Raw genomic sequence first — 22,336 nt, 5'->3', positions numbered from 1 at the left:
CACGGATGCCAGTTGGGGCAGCACTGGCAACGGCCACGTTCGGATGGTTCTCTTACATGCCACTGGCACTGGTATCACAGCTACAATTTCCATTGATGTTGATCGATTTTGATTTTGATTTTCACTTGCCTCAACAGGTCTTCACAAGTAGGGTTTGTGTCACAAGAAGGAAAGGTATGCATAAGTGGGCTGGCCACGTCCCAGGTAGAGGCCACAGGTTATGGTCTCACTTGTCCTGCCGGGTCTTCCCAGGCACAGCATACTTCCAAAGGTCTCGGTCTTTGGTCATTTCCTCGGTGAGACCTAAAGTTCGAAGGTCGTGCTTCACCACCTCGACTCTGTTAATAATTTGGAACAATGAAAGTTCGTGGAAATCCTGCAAATGGCTGAAGTTTGTTTACACTTGCACAAAACCTCATGTTCTTTTACATACCACATGCATATAACTGCTGAATTTCAATGAGTTGTTTTTAAATAAAATAAACAAATGTTATGTCAATAATTTGAAACGCTGTGTGTGTGTGTGTGTATATATATATATATATATATATATATACAAGGTGTAGTCAAAAAGTATCTGACCTTTGCCCAAAAAACAAGTAATATTAAAAAATTTACCATTTTGATTTAGTCTCCTTCAAAGTATTCTCTTTGGGAGTCTACACACTTCTGTCAGTGTTCCTACCACTGTTGGAAACATTTCTGGAAATCACTTTGCTGTAGAACTGTGCCATCGAAATTTGCTTAATGTCCTCTGTTGACTCAAATCTTCTCCCTTTGGGTTTTTTTTTTTTTTAAGCTTTGGGCATAGCCAAAAGTCACATGGAGCAAAGTCTGGGGAGTAGGAAGCCTGACAAACAAGTGGTGTATTTTGCTTGACATGGAATGCTTGAATGATGTGGGTGGAAAGAAGTAACTGAACTGAACTGATCCATGGCTGATTCCAACTTCAGCAACAATCTCGTCAATAGTTACACAACAGTCTTCATAGATTATTCCTTGAACTTCTGCAAGAATTTTATCGTTTCCGCTAGTTGATGGTCTGCCACAATGTGGCTCACTGTTCACTGAGGTCTGGCCATCTTTGAACCATTTGTATCACGCCTTTATTTGTGTTTTTCCCATAGTATCATCTCCAAAGGCCTTTCCAATCTTCTCGATAGTCTGGGCTTGTGTATCACCAAGTTTATAACAGGATTTGATACAGTATCTTTGCTCAATGCACTCAGTCATCTTGACTCAAAAACAAAAATTACACAGCACACTCTTCCCGTCTGTGCTCAACACGTCACTATGGGTGAATGACGCAATCTACAGACATGGACATTTTTGTGCATGCTCTGGAAAGATGCGGCCACCTAATACCCATGCAAATTTTGCTCACACATTATTATTTTGTGGGGGAAAAAATCATGGTCAGATACTTTTTGACTACATATTGTATATATATATATATATATATATATATATATATACACACACACACACACACAACCATTGCAGTAGTTTTCAAGCTTTTTCAGGAGAGACAATTTCAAAGAACTACAAAACTCTTTCATGTAGGATCCTCTGATTTGACTGCACTTGTAGCACTCCAGCCCCTTTGTGAAGACCCCAAGGCAGTCATTCAAAGTTAATGTATCTCAGACCCTTGTCACAACTGCCATCTTTTCAGTGTCTTCCAAATAACTGCCTGTGGTTCTCCTTCAGCTTCAGGAACAACCAAAAGTCACAGAAGATAAAGTCTGGACTTGTAGGGAGGGTGAAAGGCAGTTTTGATGCCCATCTCTGTCAAGTAGTTGGTTACCGGAATGCTTGTCACGGAGCACCTTGAAAACAAACTTGCACAAATTTTGCACATATTCAGATTTCCAGGAATAATTCTATGTACAGTTGCCACATCCACTCCAAACTATGTGTTTATTGTATTTATAGATTCACAACAGTCTTCATCCAGAAAATTGTGAATTTTCTCGACCTGGTCTGATATTCTGACAACTTCATCCCTTCCACATCTCTCTACTGCTCTTGAACCTCTTGTGCTAGCAAAAGAAAGGCACTGGCACATACAAGTTAATCCAGAAGTAGTCTGGAGCATTCCATAATTTCTGTAGCATCTTTGCCCAGTTAACATAAAAAACATAGCATAAACAAGCTTCCAAATTGTCTTTGTGTCTCAGCTTCATTCTGCAAACTAGTCAGCAGTGTTTAGTTGGATTTGTTCAAAGTGCTGTTGCAACTGTCTCATTCAATCTGGAGTAAAGGGTTAGCAAGTCAGCTTATCAGATATATAGTAATGATATACTGAAATTACAGTGATATAGGACAGTTATAACTGCCTCTCTTAAAAGCAAAGTCTCAAAACTTCTGAAATGTGCCTCATACCGTCATGTCTCAGTATGTTTTTTGCTATGAATGAACAGGCCCTCTGTAGCCCATGCAACATCTTCAGATCAGCTTTCCTCATCACTTTGTCCCAAGTTTTCCTTGGTGTTCTTCTTACATAAATTCCACTAACTTGGGGTGCTCAGCACTTTTATATACAGCAGTAATCCTTTAGGTGCATCACATGCCCATACCAGCACAGCCTCCACTTTTGCACACTAGATCTGATTCCTGTTATACCCAGTTTTTTTTTTTTTTTTTTTTTTTTTTTTTTTTAGCTCATTTGTCTGCTGGTGTTTATGCACACTGACATACACATCCTCAGAGCATACTAACGTAAACATCATACAATCTCTCCTTCAGTCTTATAATAGCATAATACTAAAGTTTGCGTATGTGTGTGTAGGCATGATTATGGCTAAGAAATCCATTTTGCAACTACATGATTTCACATTCAATCCTATTATATGATATTTTGGTCAAGTGTATTCAGACTGGCCAGTGCTTTGTGAATTAAATTTGACTGGCAGAAACTATATGGAAGCCTGTTGTGTATGTATATATGGTATTACCTCTGTTGTTTATTACTATCTGACCATTGTACTTTATCCTCTTTTCATCAGACTTGGCTGGAACGTTTGCTCTTTTTTCTTGTGGAAAGAATGAGTGATTCTCAGAGTGCTTTTATGTAGTCCATTGCAAGGTTCATCTTGCAAACCAAACAATGACATTGCCATCACCACACTTAACTGCTGAATTCACACACTCTGGGTGAAATTCTGTACAATCATCTCAGACATACCCTGAACTGCAAAAGAAATGCGATTTTTTTCAAATCTTGTATTTATATGGTAAATTCTGAAAATTTATTTCAGGAATGTAAGTGTATTCCAAGACATGCTGGTTTATGGCTGAGACCAAAATTGCAGGCAACCTTTCAACTTTCCCTGAAACGAGATGCCAGAACGCAGCTGCGTTGAATGCCATGAGTGGCAGTTGCAAACAATTGTCATGAAAACTGAAATGCACGTGCATCTCGTGGAGGTTATGGGTATAACAAACAACTTGAACCACATTTCTGGCATTCATAATTTGGATGCATCAGGTATGACCGAATTGTCAGTAGCGCAGAGAGAACAAGCTATCAGCCGATTGCAAGCAGGATAGTGTGTCCTGGTTGTTGCATCCATGTCAGCACTATCACCTGCAACAGTGATACAACACCAACAGCACTACAGACTGTGCTATCATTATAATGTTTGTTATCTACTACTTAAGACACAGAACCTCAAATTTAGGGTATACGATCAATAATATTGACCCCAGTTGTTGACTGGAACATATTGTATTGATCCTGGAAGGATTTTGAACCCAGTATGTAACTGGATATCACCAAACATTTTGTCTGCTATTCTCATGAATCTGTCTATCCAGAGCTATCAATTAGTAATGATAACAAATAAAATATTATTTCAAGTAACAAAAATGGATTTATTTTGTGATATGTCTTCCCCCCCTCTCTTTCTCTCTCTCTTTCCCTCCCTGGAATTGTCTGACTCCTTCAGATCATTCACTGATAAGTTAAAGCCATGTATGAAACAGCAAGTAACTGGGTCCAAGCTACTACCACTTCATCATCTTTTATTCATGATGCTGAGTTCCTCTTGGTCACGTTTGTCAGTCATGGCTACCAACACTGTCACAAGAAACGTTTCAAGCTGCTCTCTCAGATCTTCTGAACTGGACTCCAGATTTGCTTCAATGCATTGTATGTTCTGAAATGATGGAGCTGAAAGGAAAAATCAGGAAATTAATATTTGGTTGTGAAGAAGAAAATTTTATGACAAATGTTATTATGTACCTTTGTACTTCTGATTACACACATATGCACAATAACAAACTTCTTTGTGATCAATCAACTTATAAGATTTAGCAGTTAAATCACTCTTAAATCATACCCTACATCATCATCATCATCATCATTTAACGTCTGCTTCCCATGCTAGCATGGATTGGACAGTTTGACAGGTCTGGCGAACCAGACTCCAATCTGATCTGGCAGAGTTTCTACAGATGGATGCCCTTCCTAATGCCAACCCCTCCAAGAGTGTAGTGGGTGCTTTTACATGCCACTGGTACAAGGACCAGTTTGGTGGTACTGGCAACGGCCACGCTCAAATGGTGCTTTTTACGTGCCACCTGCACAGGAGCCAGTCCAGCGGCACTGGCGACGACCTCGCTTGAATATTTCTTAAAAAATCAAGAATGAAGATATCAAAAAAAAAAAAGAGAGAGAGAGAAACAAGATGGTCATGGCTGGAATACCTTTGATCATAGACCTTCTCAATTAGGGCTGACTTGAGGCTAAACAATAACATTTCACATTTTTTTTTGACTGGGCTTTCTCTTCAGAATAAAAAAAATACTGCAGCCTCAGTACACATGCTTCAGTAGAGTACTATTCACACATGCAGGATGATGCATCTATCATTGCATATACTAAAGACTATCCAAGAAAAGGCTGATAATATAAGAATAACTCAACACTGCACTACCTCCATGTAGTCTCTTAACCTGCAAGAAATAGCAGCTATATACTGCCATAAAATAACTAAAAGTGACATTTGATAACATAGTCCTCGATACATTGATTCCAAGTAAGACAGAAAGTTATGGCTGGGACACCTTTGATCATAAGTCTATGTGATCAGGACTTGCTGAGCTAACTCAGACAAAGCCCTCTTGACACCATTTGTTACTTCTGTATAACACCTTCCCCAGATCTTACACTAAATAATTTACCCTTCCATCCAAATGTATCTCCTTGAATTAACTTCCAGTTCATTTCATGTTTACTCTACTGAACAGTAAATGCATCAATCACTATAATATATGCACAACCAGAGGTATTATGGCATAGAAAATAACCTTTGTATACACCCTGTTGTGTGGGAAACAAAATGAATAGGGACAATGCAAAGCAAAAATTCTAAATTTGTTTGAGATTAATCCTTTAGCATTTAAACTGGCCATATCTGGCCCAAATATTTTATGCTTTATGTTCAAACTAGCTAGAACTGGCCTCTTTCACCTACTCTACAATGTCATAGACGTAGGAGTGGCTGTGTGGTAAGTAGCTTGCTTACCAACCACATGGTTCCGGGTTCAGTCCCACTGCGTGGCACCTTGAGCAAGTGTCTTCTACTATAGCCCCGGGCTGACCAAAGCCTTGTGAATGGATTTGGAAGATGGAAACTGAAAGAAGCCCATTGTATATATGTGTATATATATATATATATATATGTGTGTGTGTGTGTGTGTATGTTTGTCCCCATCAGCATTGCTTGACAACCGATGTTGGTGTGTTTACGTTCCTGTAACTTAGTGGTTCAGCAAAAGAGACCAATAGAATAAGTACTAGGCTTACAAAGAATAAGTCCTGGGGTCGATTTGCTCAACTAAAGGCATTGCTCCAGCATGGCCACAGTCACATGACTGAAACAAGTAAAAGAGTATTGAAATCTTGAAGCTATGAGAATACATAAACATTATACTTTACAAAGTAATCTGAATGCTAAAGGGTTAAACAATCTCTCTGGTGTCATTAAGTAAATTGGAAACACTCTAGGACAGTGAAGCATTTTTAGTCTTGGTGAGAGCAGGATGATATTTCTAGTGCTTTCTGAACAGTGTGTCCAATAGATCTATGAGTGTTAAGTTTGGGTTTTAAGTCAAACAGAAATCCTCCTTACATTATTGATGTAAAGAAAAGATAGAAAAAGGATGTAAGATTTTGGTGTTCACATCAAATGAACACATATATGGATGATACTTAAGAGGAGTAGACTGTGTTAGGCTTCTTTGCCCTGTAACCACAACATGAAGGCAAAAGTTTTAAAGTGATTGTGATCTTATAACCTGGACTTACTGCTATGACAAGTCATACCAGAAAAGCTTCAATAAATACAATATAATGGAATCTATGTGATCACTCAGGCTGCTAGAAATAATTGCCAAATCACTGTCATCACACTCCACTATCTTCAAAAAGGGAAAGACACATAAGATAGTTCTAGATATCCTTGATCATAGGTTAGCTAGATCAGGGTTGACATGGAGTTAAAAGGTAACTCAACAGACCTGAGAACCTATAATAAATACATGAACAACACACACACACACAGCAAACAACCTGTAATACCTTTCAATAAATACAACAAAGAATATTCAGGAGTCAGCACATACGATATTTATACACGTAGTAAAAATCCTTGTATTGGATGGCTTACTCACGGAGATCATAGGTCAAAGCATTACATGGATATTGCAAGATGATTAAGATACATCGTTTGGGGCTTATTTTGCATGATCGCACAAAATAGCTGTATCTGGGATAAAGAAAACAAACATAAAAGAAAGAAGCAAAGCAGTTAGTATTGGTGGCACTAGTGATGATTGTATGGTGATGGGTAGTGGCCATTGAGGTGATGGTAGGTAGAGATTGCAGTGTTGGGTGAGGTGGAGTAGTTATAGTGATGAGTGATGGACAAGGAGTAGTTATGGTAGGTGGAGGTTGTGGTGATGACAGTGTTGCTTATATAATGGTTTTGTAGGGACAGAGTGGTTAGTAGTGGTGGTGTCATTGATAATGATAGTTGGTGTCAGAGCTGACTTGGTTTGGAAGGGATGGTTGTTGATAGTTTGAAAATGTGATTATGGCTTTGATATAGTGATGGAGGAGTGAAGAGGTGAGAGTGGAAGCTGATGGCACTAGGCGTATCTGAGTTATCAGTGGAGTAGTGAGTGCAATGGCAGACATGAAGAAGCAAAGAGCAATTGATGAGTGCAGTGGCAAGCATAACAAAGCAAACTGTGAGAGGCCAATGTTAGACTGACATACAACTAAGTAATAAGTGTGTGTAGTGCTAAACTTTACTAAACAAACTGTGAGAGTCTGAGTGTAGTGTAACATGCAAGTTGATTGTGAGTACAGTGCTAGACATGATTAAGACATAAATTAGTAAGTTTAAAAAAAAAGAAAAGAAAAACTCCAATAATTTGTGGAGAGAGGGATTCAGCTGCTAAGTTGACAGATGTGGGACTTGAAATATGCTATAGCAGTATGTGACAATTTAAATATTGTTATAGCAACAAACATGGTTGTTTAAATATGTCTACCAAAGTGTTGTTATGGTAATCATGCCTTGTTGCAGTAAGCTTGCCGAAGCAAGTTCAGTGTCACTGCTGCAAACTTCCCAAGTTTAATGCAAAATTTCACATTGGCTTTTTGCTTCAACTACCTGTCCATGACAAAAGTTGCAGACTACAGCATACAAGTGATCACAAAAATCACACAAATTTCACAACTTGCAAAGTAAACACAGTGATGTCACTTGCCACACTGTCTCATGAAGGTCACTGCAAGCTCTCGCTACACATGCAACTGTGTGCTACTATCTGTTGGCATACTACAGAACTAATCTGGGAACTTTTTGATACTACCCCATAACCCTTTCTTTGATCATGTTTTCCAAACAAGCCAGACAAAATGCTATTGGTGTTTCTTCAGACTCTTTATATACTGAGTTCAAATTCTGCTGAGGTTTGACTTTGCTTTTCATTCTTTCAGGGTTGATAAAATAAGTATCAATCAAGTACTAGGCTTAATATAATCAAAATTTCAAGGCTTAAGAATTGTTAGCACACCAGACAAAATGTGTAATGGCATTTTATGTTCTGAGTTCAAACGTCACTGAGGTCAACTCTACCTTTCATCATTGTGCTTGTGGATTCTTTGTGGGGTCTCCATGAGTAGCCCTGAGTTGTTTGCCTCTTTTAGGCATTTTCTTTGTTATATTTTTCATTGTTATTGACTTTTTACATGACACTTTATGTAACCCCACTTTATCCTTCATGTTTTGTAATGCCCAGTCTTATTTTTGCCAGCTCTTGTGGCTATTAAAGAAAGGATTATTATTATTATTGCTGAGACCCCCTTCAGTCATGACTGACTATGGGATTGCTCCTAGAAAGTTACCCTCCAAGGCACAAGTCCAGGCAAGTTTTTTTATGGAAGACCAGCAGTCACCCATGCATACCGGTCTCCCCTCTCCACACCACCAATGTTATCCAAGGGAAAGGCAAAGGCCGATACAGCTTGGCACCTGTGATGTCACAACTCATTTCTACAGCTGAGTGAACTGGAGCAAGGTGAAATAAAGTGTCTTGCTCAAGAACACAACACACAGCCCGGTCCGGGATTCAAACTCACCTCATGATCATAAGCTCGACGCTCTAACTACTGAGCCATGTGCCTTCACATTATTATTATTATTATTATTATTATTATTATTATCATTATTATTTCAATAGTTTAAAGTTGGCTACTTTGCCATTACTTCATATTTCTTTCTGGAGAGGCAATCATCAGGTGGCATAGCAATGAAAAATTAAGAATATTTAAGATACATATGTATATATGCATGCATACAAGTTTGAGAGATTGAAAGCATTACAACATAAAGCCAAACATAAAATAGTGGTGATGATGAGAGCTGTGTATGTGTGTGTATGTGTGCACGTGCATAGAGATCCAGCTGCGAGATGATTGTACTCACGGAGTTCACTGCGAACAGGAGCATTGTAAGCCTCGGCTCTAACATTGCTCACACAGAAGCAGTGGTTGGTGGTAAGGCCTGTCTGAGGTAGGAAATAAGCAAGTCTAGAACATGTAAAAGAAAAAAAAACATAAATGGTAGGTTAGCTGAACTTCACTCAGAGAACCACCATTTTTATCTGGAAAGAATATGGTACAAATTGCTCCCAAGTGCCAGCATTGCTGATAATAAAAATTTCTAACCCAGGCATAAAGACCCAAAGACTGATATTTTAGTTTATCAGAGGCAAAGTTAAGCCCAGCTTGACTTCAGTTATGTCTCTTTGTGAGGGATATGACTAAAAAGACAATAACAACATTTTGCCAACTTTACAGTCCTTACGATAATGATTTCTAACTCAGATACAAGGCCAGTTAGAAATTCAGGAAAGAGTAGAGCTGATTACACTAATGTCCCACCTGAATATTTGGCTGGTATTTAATTTGAATCTTTAGAATGATGAAAGATAACTCAGTACAGCAAGGCATTTTCTTTGATACTACTGATTCCAATTCTACCTCTTCATCTATATTATAATATTAATAATGATTAATATTATAGAAGGAAGTGGTTGGCATTAGGAAGGGCATCCAGCTGTAGAAACACTGCCAGATCTGACTGGCCTGGTGCAGCCTTCGGGCTCCCCAGACCCCAGTTGAACCGTCCAACCCATGCTAGCATGGAAAACGGACGCTAAATGATGATGATGATGATGATGATTTCTAATGCATATTCATATCCATTTCGCCATCAGAAGTAAATGGACAGGCGGGAGGTAAAGAACCCCTTCAGTTATGAATGACCATGGAACTGCACCTAGAAATTTCCCTTGAGGCACATGTCCGGGTAAGGTTGTTTGTTGAAAACTAGCAGTCACCCATGCATACCAGCCTCTCCACTCCAAGCCACTGATGTCATCCAAGAGAAAGGCAAAAGCCAATACAGATTGACACCAGTGACAACTCATTTCTACAGCTGAGTGAACTGGAGCAACATGATATAAAGTGTCCTGCTCAAGAACACAACACAGTCCATTTGAGAATCAAGCTCACAACCTACTGATTGTAAGCCCAATGCCCTAACCACTGAGTCATGTGCCTTCACTGCCATTTCATCATCATCATGATTTAATGTCCCCACTTCCATGCTTGCATGCTCAGAGGGAATTTGTTGAAGTAGATTTTCTACAGCTGGATGCTCTTCCTGTCACCAACCCACACTTGTTGCCAAGCAAAATATATTTCACTCTAGAAGATTGGAAACAAATAACATAGCTTTTATGACAGTGATATTCATTTACAATTATTGGATGACGACAAGCCAAGAGTACACACAGACACACATTTTCAACAGGTTTTTTTCAGTTTTCCTTCTACCAAATCCACTCACAAGACTTTGGTCAACTTAGGACTACAGTAAGAGGCATTTGCCCAAGGTAGTAAGCAGTAGGACTGAACCCAAGACAACATGGTTGAGAAACAAGCTTCTTAACCACACAGCCATGCTTATATACATACATACATATATCATCACCATCGTTTAACGTCTGTTTTCTATGCTGGCATGGGTTAGACAGTTTGACTGAGGTCTGGAGAGCCAGTGGCTGCACCAGCCTCAAATCTGATCTGGCAATGTTTTTACAGCTGGATACCCTTCCTAACGCCAACCACTCTGAGAGTGTAGTGGGTGCTTTTTATGAGCCACTGGCACAGGAGCCGGTCAGGATGGAGAAATTTCAGAGAGCTTTTACTTCTGTTGACAAGCAAAGGTCATTCTTGCCATGTAAAAGGAAGATTGTATGATGCACAAGAACAAACAGCAATGCTATATGGTACTGAGACATGGGCCTTGAAAGCAGAGGATATGCGAAGATTAGAGAGGATTGAAGCTAGTTGAGGGATTTATGCTGTTTTTATCTTGCAAGATATTTGGTGAACCTGTTGGTGCTGTGCTTCATAAAAAGGCACCCAGTGCACTGTAAAGTGGTTGGTGTTAGGAAGGGTATCCAGGTGTAGAAACCATGCCGAAACAGACGATGGAGCCTAGTTCAGCTCTTAGCTATGCCAGCTCAAGTCGAACCATGCAACCTGTGCCAGTATGGAAAATGGATGTTAAATGATAATGATATATAAGTGCATTTGTATGTATTTATATACACACACATGTATGAGATCCAGACACAGCTGTGTGGTTAAGATGATCACTTTGCAACTACATGGTGTTAGGTTCAATCCCACAGTCCAGTCCCTTGAGCAAGTGGCTTCTATTGCAGCCCAGAGACAACCAACAGCGTGAACGAATTTGATGTATGAAAACAGCAGGAAGTTTACCTTATGTGCACATGAAGGTGTGTAAATGTTGACTTCCCACAGCTTTGTTTGAGTGAAACATATTACCAACAAACAAGAAGTCAACACTTCATATGTGTCGGCCACTGCAGCTCGGTGAATTGAAAAAAAACATGAAATATTAAAGTTGTATGATAGAGAGGTGAACTGTGAAATGTATGAGGAAATGAAGAGTGTAACATGTGAGAAGGGAAGAGAGAGGAAAAATAAGAGAAAAGAATCTTACAGCTCTTCAAGTTCTTTGTTGTGGTTGGCACGGTCTGGGTTATAAACAAAGATAATACCATTGGCATCTTTACTAAATGCTGCCCAACAGGATTCATATCTGAGATACAACACAGAAAACAATGTAAATTAATAAATTACAGTGACAGGTTTTCACTAATGTTCCATAACAACACAACCTCTTCATGGCTTATTTATTGTGCCCCACTAATTTTTTCAATGATTTAAAGAAAAAGTCAAGCAATTTCTTACAGCTGGAGCATTGTAAGAATAAATTAACTTTATTTTTATTCCCTACTTACCATGAATAAATCTGGTGTCCAGTGTATTATTTAACATGTTAACTGCCACAGCCTATAACTGGGACTTACCAATGGTACATTTAACATGTTGACTGTCGCAGCCTGAAATTAGAACTTACCAATGATACTACGTATTTCGTGTAGTCGCACCACATACTGTTTAGTTACAGAGAAATCTACTTTTACAATATTGTACTTTTACAGTATTTCACAACTGAATTTCAGTATTTAACACTCATGTTATTTGAATATCCTCTAAACCATGTGAGATACAAAATAAAATATTTTCTCAAATTATGACAATGTACCAGTGGTGGTGTATATGGCAGCTGCGTGAAGTTTGTTGAAGTAATTTCTAATTTTGCAAAAGAATACAATCCATCTTATTGACCCCAGTGTAGAAACTGAACCTATTTTATTGACTCCAGAGATACTTTATTTATTGACTTTTAAAGGATGAGAGGCAAAGTCAACCTTATTTGCAACCTTAGAAAGGCTGATTAATGGAAACTGAACCAAGAAATGAAAAATGTGAATGAAATTCTGAAATACATCAGAACAAAAAACATCACAGAAACAAATAAATCGATCAAGGCAGCAAGTATTGTTGTAGCACAAAATGTGGATGTTGATGTCAAGAAAAAGAAATATAATGAGAGTGACAAAAGAAAAGATCCATGATGGAAAAGAAGAATATAGGTGAGGTTAGATATGCCCTCGAAAGATATTTCTGTGTTAGACTGAAAAGAAAAGTGGGAGCTTAAAAGTGAACAAAAATACAAAGCACTGAAGAGGAAGTATGATATTGAAAGTGATAATGGAGGAACTGAAACAATGCTTTGTTGCAAAGATGGTAAGATATGACCAAAGAATGAAAGGTTACCAGCAGAAAAGGGTATTCAGAGTAGATCAGAAGAGATTCTACAAAAAAATAAATAGAGAGTGTACAGATGAAAAGCTGATACCAAATAACATTGAAAGTCAAAGATTTTGGAGTGACATCTGGAGCAAAGACAAGGAGCACAAGAAGGATGCTGAATGGTCGTAAGAAATGAAACAAACAGTAGTCTGTCCAAAACAGGCAGAACTAGTCATTTCAGTTAAAGAAGTGAAGAAAATCAGCAAAAAAATGGGCAACTGGAAGGCCCCAGGGCCAGATGGAGTTCAAGGCTACTGGATCAAAAGATTTGGTGAATGAAATGCATGAATAGCTGCACAACTCAACACCTTGTTAAATGCCAACCAAGTAACACCAGAGTGGTTGACAATGGGTAGGACAGCACTGTGCTTGAAAAACATCGACAAAGGCAATTACAGGCCGATATCCTACTTGCCACTCATGTGGAAATTATTCACTGGAATAGTTGCAGAGTCAATGTACGGACATCTGTAAAAAATGGAGTCCTGTCACATGAACAGAAGGGTTGCAAGCATAAGTGCACAGGTACCAAGGATCAACTCCTGGTAGACAAAACTGTACTTAGAGACTACAAGAGGAGGAAAACTAACTTAGCCATGTCATGGATTGATTACCGTAAGGCATATGATGTGATCCCACATTCTTCAATTATGAAATGTATGAACCTATTTGGTATTGCATCGAATGTTGCGTGATTGCTTGGAAAAAGTATGACGAAGTGGAGGATGGAACTGACAGGGACAATAGAAATAAGGAGAGGCATCTGCCAAGGGGACTGCCTGTCCTCACTGATCTTTGTACTGTGCATGATAACACTAACACTGATTCTGAGGAAAGCAAAGGCTGGGTATGTATTCAAAAGCCACCAACAAAAAGTCAGCCACTTGTTATTCATGGATGACCTCAAACTTTATGGTAAAGATGAATCCCAAGTCAATTCCCTCGTTGATACAGTATATACTTTCAGTGCTGATATCAGAATGGAGTTCGGACTGAAAAAGTGTGGTGTGTTAATCTTAAAGAGAGGCAAAATCAAATGTATGGAAGGACTAGTGATACCATCGGGGGAGGTTATGAAGCAGATAGAACACATGGGCTATAAGTACTTGGGGATATTGGAAATGGATAAATTGATGGAGAAAGAAATTACAGAAAAATTTAAGCTGGAGTATTTGCACAGACTGAGACTGATCCTTAAGTTGAAATTAAATGGACGGAATAAGATTGAAGCTATCAACACTTGGGCGGTTTCACTACTTAGATCTGCAGCAGGGGTAAACTTATTTTATCAACTCTGGCAGAATGAAAATAAAGTAAAAAACAAGCTAAGATTTGAACTCATAACATAATAGAAGTAACTAAATATTACAAAGCAATTTTCTGTTCAACACACTGTTAATTTTGTCATACATTATCATCAGTAAATTAGGAAAGTAAGAGTGGAATCCTGGGTTCAACCAGAAGAATGTGCTTTTCTAAAGGAGTTTGTTTAAATGTTGATGTGATACACTAGCATTTAATCCAGGGGATATTTCACACATTCCATTCTAAATTATAGAAACTGGAATGAAGTATTGGCTCTATGGTCACTGGATGTTTCTAAACCTAACTTTACTGTATTGATTATAGATATGTAATAGCACAACTACTGGGTTGGGTGATAGATGCTTATTTGCTAAAAAGTGTAGTGCACTATTACACATCATGTGACAGTAATAATACTTACATGTTGTACTAAAATTGGACACAGCAAATTTATATAAATCTACCTTCACAAATTATGTATAAGCTCCATTATGAAATGTAACTGGACAATGTATTTAGACATGGATTCCATCTCAAAAGCTATCCCTCTTATAGATGCAAATAAAAAAGGTAAAAATGACCATTCCAAAACATAACAATATCTGTTTCAACACAGTGTTTCACATCAGCAATCCTGCAAAACAAATTCATAAACACAAACACACACCCATATCATGATCATCATCATTTAACATCCACTTTCCAAGCTGGCATTATATGTATGTGTGTGTGTGTGTGTGAATACCAGTTCAATACTGCTACAAGCCTATTATCACCATTGTAAGACAACTATTACTACATACCTATGATCACCACTACAGTCCCACAATTCAATATCAGCAACAGTATTACGACCATCCAGAATCATTGGCTGCTCAAACTCCATTATTCTGTCCGGAGAAAGAAAGAAGAACAAAATATATAGGTTTATCATTTTGGGGATGACTGCTAGTCTCATTTTCAAAGTTGAATTTTATATATATATATATATATATATATATATATATATATATATATATATATATATATATATATATATATATATATATATATATATATATATATATATATATATATATATATATATATATGTATATATATATATGTGTATATATATATGTGTATATATATATATATATATATATATATATATATATATATATATATATATGTATATATATATATATATATATATATATATATATATATATATATATATATATGTATATATATATATATATATATATATATATATATATGTATATATATATATATATATATATATATATATATGTATATATATATATGTATATATATATATATGTATATATATATATATATATGTATATATATATATGTATATATATATATATATATATATATATATATATATATGTATATATATATATATATATATATATATGTATATATATATATATATATATATATATATATATATATATATATATATATACACACACACACACACATATATATATATATGTGTGTGTGTGTGTGTGTATGTATGTATATACACACTCACACCCAACCAAATAAATTCATACCCATGTTCTGGCTGAAGCTCCCCTCAATCTTATCTCTTGTACACAGCACACGTCTACTTATCACAGCTCTAGCATCTCAATAATCTCTCCAGATCTAACAGTCTTTCAGGTGTTAATAAGATTTTTTTCTTCACATGGAGGATGATACATAGTAAGATAAAAATCTGAATGGCATTAAAGTGAATTGTCAACATCGAAAATATATATTTAAGAAATTTTGTAGAAAATACTTGATGCAGTCACAATATTTGAAGAAAGATTTTCTTAAAAGTTACTATCTATTTTAAAAAGCTTTTTAAAAGGCATAATGCCATAAACTTCTGGTAAAGAAGTTTTTGTATTGTGCATTACTTTGTTGTTTGACTTTTCAAGCACACATGTTCTGGTCTTATATATGTATACAATATCATCATCATTCCAGCCATCACCATCCTCACCACCAATAAAACCTCCTTTAATACAGTGATGATAATACGCTGAGGAGCTTCAAGATAGTTATCTGATATACTAGAAATAGCAGTCAAATCTTTCTTGCATCACACAATACAGCCCTTTAAAGAGGATATTTTGGATAATAGTGTTCTTTATATGCTATATTAGATAAAAAAAAGTTTTGAAAAAATAGAATACTTTAGGTCAAAGCATCTTTCGTCATAACTTTGCTTGATCAGGCCTGATATCAGGTTAAACAATCACAACAGCAACAATGATGAAAATCAAGAAGAAATTAGTTAATTCTAGTGTATGTCACTCACCTGACCCCAACAGTAGGAGAAATATTTGTAACTTCAGTGGCTTTACACAGGAAATTAGCCAGGACTGTTTTGCCACTCTGAAAATAAATGGAGATAATATTGGGGCTTCAAATTTTGACACAAGAGCATCGATTTTGGGAGCTATGGTAAGGTGATTACATCACTTCCAGTGTTCAACTAGTACTTATTTTATCGACCTTGAAAGGATGAAAAGCAAAGTCAACCTCAGTAGAATTTGAACTCAGAGCATAAAAACGGACAAAATGCTACTAAGCATTTTGCCCAGCTACTTAAGGATTTTTCCAGCTCAAATGGAGAAGATATTAAAATATAACAAATCCATGAAGAGATTTTGAGCTTGCTTTCCAACCACAGGGTTTCAGGTTTACTCCTTGGGTAAGTGTCTTCTCCTATAACCTCAGGCTGACCAAAGCCTTGCGAATGAATTTGGTAAGTGGAAACTAAAGTCCATCATGTGTATATGTGTGAGTGTGAAATGCTTGTGCCCTTTGTAGTGGGGGAAAATTCCACAATATCATGCCTTCTGATGGTTTGTATACATTTAGTACAATACACAGATGGTGATTTTAGACGACATAGGATTAAACACAAAATGCATTCCTGTAAAATTAGACTATAAATCACAATTTCTCATGGAATCCTTGGTAATGTCTCACAGAATCCTAGGGGAATACTGATCTAAAATAAGGCTATATATGTCATAAACATATAATTATACTTTGGTATAACAAATTGTTTAGTTTCCCATCTTTATTAGTGTAAACAGAGAACAAACAAAGGAGGATATTTTGCAGAGACATTGCATTCTTGCAGAAAAAGAACACAGCATCTGGTCCTACAAGGAATTTTCTTTTAGAATAGTAGGGTAGGGTGACTGAGTGAGCCATAGGCCAAAATAGTTGCAACATTGTTGCTTTTGATGGAGAAAACATGCATGTTGAGTTACAGATCATTATAAGTGAATCCTGGCTGTCATGCATCAGTTAAGTTCATTTATTTGTCCCAGCTGTAGCAACTATCACAGACATTGATCATGTGTTTAACCCAGATACATGTCTTTTAGGAAGACAAAGTAGGTAGGTTTACAGTTCCTGAAGCCTGTATGGTCCAAATTCTACGTAAACATTATCTATCATCACACCAACTTAAGCAGTCAGCATTGATAAAGTAAATTGTTAACAAAAGACCACTTACCACTAAAAAACAATATGTAAAAAAATAACTTTTACAACAAAAACTATTTGCATACATATTGTCTCCTAGTGATAAGGTGTTTTGCTGAAAATTGACTTTATTACTCTATATATCTATTAATGCCTACTGCTTGCCAAGTGTATATACTCACTGTTTACTGTCTGGTCTAAATGCTTTACAAACAAAAGGATGTAACAAACACTGACTGACATCACAGCACACTTGGCAGAGTTATAAGGGTGGGCTGAAAAGTTTGTAGGCTGACTATGAAGGAGTGATGCTAGAGCTGTGAAATCTTGCATGCATTAATTTCAACTCTTCTTATTAATAACTGCATTGTTTCTTTCCATGCAAACTGATATCTGACTGTTCAAAGAAGACTTCAGCTTTGGTAACAGTGTAAAAGTGGGCAGTTAGATTTAGGAGAAGGGAGAGTCTTGAAGATGACTCAAGGTCTGGATGTCCTACAACTGCCACCACCATGAAAAACATTGTGTTCACCACATGGTGACTATAAATCAAGAGAGTTGAGAATATTCTGCACAATGAACTTGGCATGACAAAGGTTTTTGCTTGCTGGGTACCATATCTTCTGACATCTGATCAAAAGCACACCAGACTGATCACATCAGGAAAATCTGACATTGTTTATAGCAGATCCAACTCTCTCTTTAATCTGTCTTGCAAAATGATACATTTGAAATGTAGTCCAAGATATGTCTGGATGAAAAACAGGGTGATCACGATAGAAGGTCCTTGGTCATAGGTCTGCTTGATTAGGGCTGACCTTGGGCTAAAGAACACCAACACTAATCCCCATAATGTAGTTTGGACATTTTCTTGCCCAGTTTATGTTCTATTTTCTGAAGTTAGTAAAACAAAGTTGTGGATATTTCAATGGCGGGGTAGAGGTAACAGATGTCGAACAATGCAAACGAAGGAGTAACTAAGTCTTATAGCAGCCAAATCTCCCTCAAACCACCTCTTACCATCTTTAAAATGGACACAATGGTTAATGCTGTGCTTGTAAACGAAAAGATGTAGTGGTCAATAATGGAACGCTTCAGATCAAAGACCTGGTTATTCAGTGTTAGCCTGAAGTTAACAACAATAAATGTAACGTTGAATATCTGCGAGTTTTCGAATATTCTTCTTTGTGGGTGGAGATGAAATACGGCAGAGTGAGAAAATCAAGAGTTTTTAAAATAGTTGTCATTTAGTCTCCGGCCAGCCTTCATGTAACAACATATGATAAAAGACTTTCCAACCATGACCATCTTTTTTTTTTTATTCAGACTTAGTGTATACAGAACTTATCCAGAGTGTCATTTCATAAGAAAGTTTTGTGTAATTTGAAGGAGACTTAACTGCTCTTTCTAGCAATTCCCTCGCTGGTTCGGTCTTAAGCCTAATCAAGATAATTTATTGACATAACAACACTATTTTAAGCAAATGCACTTACTTCCATCGGCCCGAGAAGTAAAACTTTGGCTTTGAACATCGACATGGTTTTTTTTTGGTGTGGTTGATGTGTTACCTGGTAACCAGGCTCCTGGTACTACTGCCGCCCTCTCTTGGCAACACATTACACTAGCAGTAATAAATATCATCTGCGATGTGGTGGATCAAATATACCAATATATAAATACATTTTTTACAACTATTTTGCCACCAATTTTATTTACACGTTACCAAAAAAAGTACATTTCTTAGGATTGAATTATGTTTAATAAAAAGCAAAAAAATCTAGCTATGTGGGTTCGTTTCTTTTCACTAGACGAAGCTGAATAAATATTACACAGGAACTAGACACCGTTTACACGTGGACGGTTACTCGTTTTATGGGAACGATGGCGGGATTTCTGATATAAATATTGACATTTTTGGTTTGTAAGTAGATTTATAAGAATCGGCACTTGAATTTATTAACTTCTCTCTTCAAATTATCTCACCTGTTTTGCATTCATTTACTTAGTAGCTTTTAATGTATTCCATTACAAACCTAAACTAAAGAAGAGCGCAAGTACGCAAGCGAATTAAGATAATCTTTAATAAGTAAACATTCAAATGATAAATAAATATGTCTTTTTCTTAATAGAATTAAGGGCAGTGTGATTTTTTAAAGAAGTTTTATGACTATAGTGGTTTCTAAATTTCAGTTTACTAATATGCACCAACTGTTATGTTAATTACGTTTTCTCGTGAAACGACTGTGTGCTTCCCTTCTTGCATGTTTTAGATTTGCTGTCGAAACAAAATGACTACCGCTTGCGTTACTTGTTAAACATTTTCTTTTCTTATTATTTTCCCTTTAAAACATTGTTTGTATTCGATTGATTCGGACAATCTGAAAGCGAAATAACTAGTTTCTCTGGAATTATTCAGTTTCCCCCGATTTTTCACAAGAAAAAAAAAATGTCTTTTGGTGAATACTAAAAATGTTGACTAAAAATGTAAGACACACCGATTGATAAATATATCATTTTGCCTTTTAGTTCCTAACTTTTAAACTTGAAGAGAGTCTACGTATCCGTTTTATACTGACTGACACTGCACGATCTTGTTTGAATTATCTATCGATCAGTTCACTGTATCGCCAGAAATCACTTCCTGTTTGACTACTGCTAAGAGGTGATGCTGAAATTGACGAACATTTGGTTAGTTTCCACTCTTGAAATCAAGTCCCTTCATGCAAGCCAACAAGGGAAATTCTATGTACTTGCCTTTCCTTTAAGCCATACCTTATTGTCTCAAAAGAAGAAGAGCAATGCAATCCTACATGCATGAAGTTGGGCTGATCACAGCTGAGATATCGTTTTCGATCATAGATCTTATTTCTTTACTGCCCACAAGGGGCTACACACAGAGGGGACAAACAAGGACAGACAAACGGATTAAGTCGGTTATACCGACCTCAGTGCATAACTGGTACTTATTTAATCAACCCCGAAAAGATGAAAGGCAAAGTCGACCTCGGCGGAATTTGAACTCAGAACGTAGCGGCAGATGAAATACTGCTAAGCATTTCGCCCGGCGGGCTAACGTTTCGGCCAGCTCGCCAGATCTGTTCAATCAAAATTCTTTGCATAGATCTGAAGAAAGTTCTAGATTGTATGGACCTATGATCAGAAGTATTCCAACCATGACCATTCCATTTTTTCTAGTACTTTTCCCTGACGCTGTGCAATCAGGACAGTAGGGTGGGATTTGAAAGAAATTTGATTGTTGTTTCAAGCAGATCAGTAACTACTTAGGTGCTCTCGTTATCTTGAACACAGTTACACACACACACGCACACACACATTTATATATTAAAAGCTACATGTTCAAATACAAATATGAATATCAGCAATGTGCTAGGATTCGTATGTAAGCATTGTGGGGACCTGTTTACTTGTGATAATTATTTACTAATACAGAAACATGTTTTTGTTTTCATCAAGGTTTCTGGCTCTTTCTGTCAGCAACAATGGAAAGCACGGAGGTGTACCATATTGGGGGTCATAAGGTTATGTTCCCTTTTAAACCTTACCCTTCCCAGTTTGATATGATGAATAAGGTAAGGAATCAACTCAAACACTTTTGTTGTTACTTTTCTATAGGTTGTTTTTTTAGTGATTTAATAAATTCTGCATTGTGTATATATATATGTCTATGTATTAGTTGTTTAACCCCTAGCTTGTTCAGGACAAGGAGACCTGTGAGCATAGATATTACAGTTTCATCCCAACTTTTTAGGTCGGAAACACTAGATGCTGTAGTCTGCATCATCTGACGTTTCCTACCGTTTTAAATAGGAAGCACCTAATGTTTCCTTGTGTCCTTTACTTATTTATGGTAGTCCAGTGTGGTTTATGGGAGATATGATGACTATTTCCAGCAAGTTAAGCAACTGAGATGTTCCTTCAAGTTGCTTTATTTACATATGTGTCATCATCATCATCATCGTTTAACGTCCGTTTTCCATGCTAGTATGGGTTGGATGGTTCGACCGGGGTCTGGGAAGCCAGGAGGCTGCACCAGGCTCCAGTCTTATCTGGCAGTGTTTCTACAGCTGGATGCCCTTCCTAACGCCAACCACTCCATGAGTGTGGTGGGTGCTTTTTACATGCTATAATTCCTTAGACTTTACTTATGTCAGTCTACCTAACTAAATAGTTCCTACTACTTCCTGCTACATACACTGTACCATGTCACCTTCAAACATTGTACAATGTGACATACATTACGTCTATATGTAGTGTTGTTTAGCTCCTGGTCAGTTCTGGTCAAAGTGTCCCACCCTTGACCATCCCATTATTTAACAATTTTTCCAGAATAGCATTATCCTCTGTGTCCTTTTTAAATTATAAAGTGTGATTTGAAAGAAATTTGCTATTTTCTTTGGTAGGTTTGAGTATGTATACAGAGGCTTGTTTGTTGTTTATTTAAATTAATTTATTGTTTTTTTTTAAATGTATTTATTTTCATATTATTTCTGCTGGGGTCTGGTCCCCTTTGTCTCATTCCTTCTCAGATTCTTAGTGGATTGGACAAAAGACTAAACTGTCTCTTGGAAAGCCCTACTGGAAGTGGTAAAACACTCTCCTTACTTTGTTCAAGTTTAGCTTGGCAGAAAACCGAAGCTGGTAAGATGATCATCTCTATTTTTTCTTGTGTAT

At 36.9% G+C, this 22,336-nt stretch overlaps 2 protein-coding genes across 4 annotated transcripts in view; one reads left to right on the top strand and one right to left on the bottom strand.

Moving 5' to 3' along the window:
* Positions 1-3,513: 3,513 nt before the first annotated feature.
* LOC115213063 (intraflagellar transport protein 22 homolog) lies at positions 3,514-19,310 on the bottom strand. 3 transcript variants are annotated; one of them, XR_004999599.1, is made up of 7 exons: positions 19,138-19,310; positions 16,461-16,537; positions 14,944-15,030; positions 11,616-11,714; positions 9,003-9,106; positions 6,679-6,773; positions 4,037-4,174 (listed from the first exon to the last, which is right to left on the bottom strand). XR_004999599.1 is itself a non-coding variant. In XM_029781972.2 (6 exons), exons 1-6 carry the CDS (start codon positions 19,180-19,182, stop codon positions 4,020-4,022), a joined length of 558 nt encoding a protein of 185 aa, XP_029637832.1. In that variant the 5' UTR covers positions 19,183-19,310; the 3' UTR covers positions 3,514-4,019. The 3 variants fall into 3 exon arrangements, 2 of the variants coding, with proteins under 2 accessions (XP_029637832.1, XP_029637831.1); XM_029781972.2 differs by lacking the exon at positions 9,003-9,106 and having other exon boundaries at positions 3,514-4,174; XM_029781971.2 differs by lacking the exon at positions 6,679-6,773 and having other exon boundaries at positions 3,517-4,174.
* A 114-nt stretch (positions 19,311-19,424) lies between these two features.
* LOC115213081 (Fanconi anemia group J protein homolog) overlaps positions 19,425-22,336 on the top strand; it is a 57,084-nt gene continuing 54,172 nt past the window's right edge. Inside the window, exons 1-3 of the mRNA XM_029782000.2 lie at positions 19,425-19,565; positions 21,119-21,234; positions 22,192-22,303. Of these exons, the coding sequence (XP_029637860.1) occupies positions 21,145-21,234; positions 22,192-22,303 (202 nt within the window). The 5' untranslated portion in view covers positions 19,425-19,565; positions 21,119-21,144. The remainder of the gene's footprint in view (positions 19,566-21,118; positions 21,235-22,191; positions 22,304-22,336) is intronic.

Source organism: Octopus sinensis, linkage group LG6 (assembly GCF_006345805.1).
Source record: "Octopus sinensis linkage group LG6, ASM634580v1, whole genome shotgun sequence".
Taxonomy (NCBI): Eukaryota; Metazoa; Mollusca; class Cephalopoda; order Octopoda; family Octopodidae; genus Octopus; species Octopus sinensis.
Note: the sequence above shows the minus strand (reverse complement) of the source record. Positions and strands in the feature narration are given on the sequence as shown.

Coding starts and splice junctions, on each gene's coding strand:
- LOC115213063 (XM_029781971.2), bottom strand. CDS start 19,182: ATGTCGATGTTCAAAGCCAAAGTTTTACTTCTCGGGCCGATGGAA. Junction 16,538..19,137: donor TACTTCTCGGGCCGATGGAA/GTAAGTGCATTT, acceptor ATTTATTTTCAG/AGTGGCAAAACAGTCCTGGC. Junction 11,715..14,943: donor GACTGTAGTGGTGATCATAG/GTATGTAGTAAT, acceptor GTTGTATCTCAG/ATATGAATCCTGTTGGGCAG.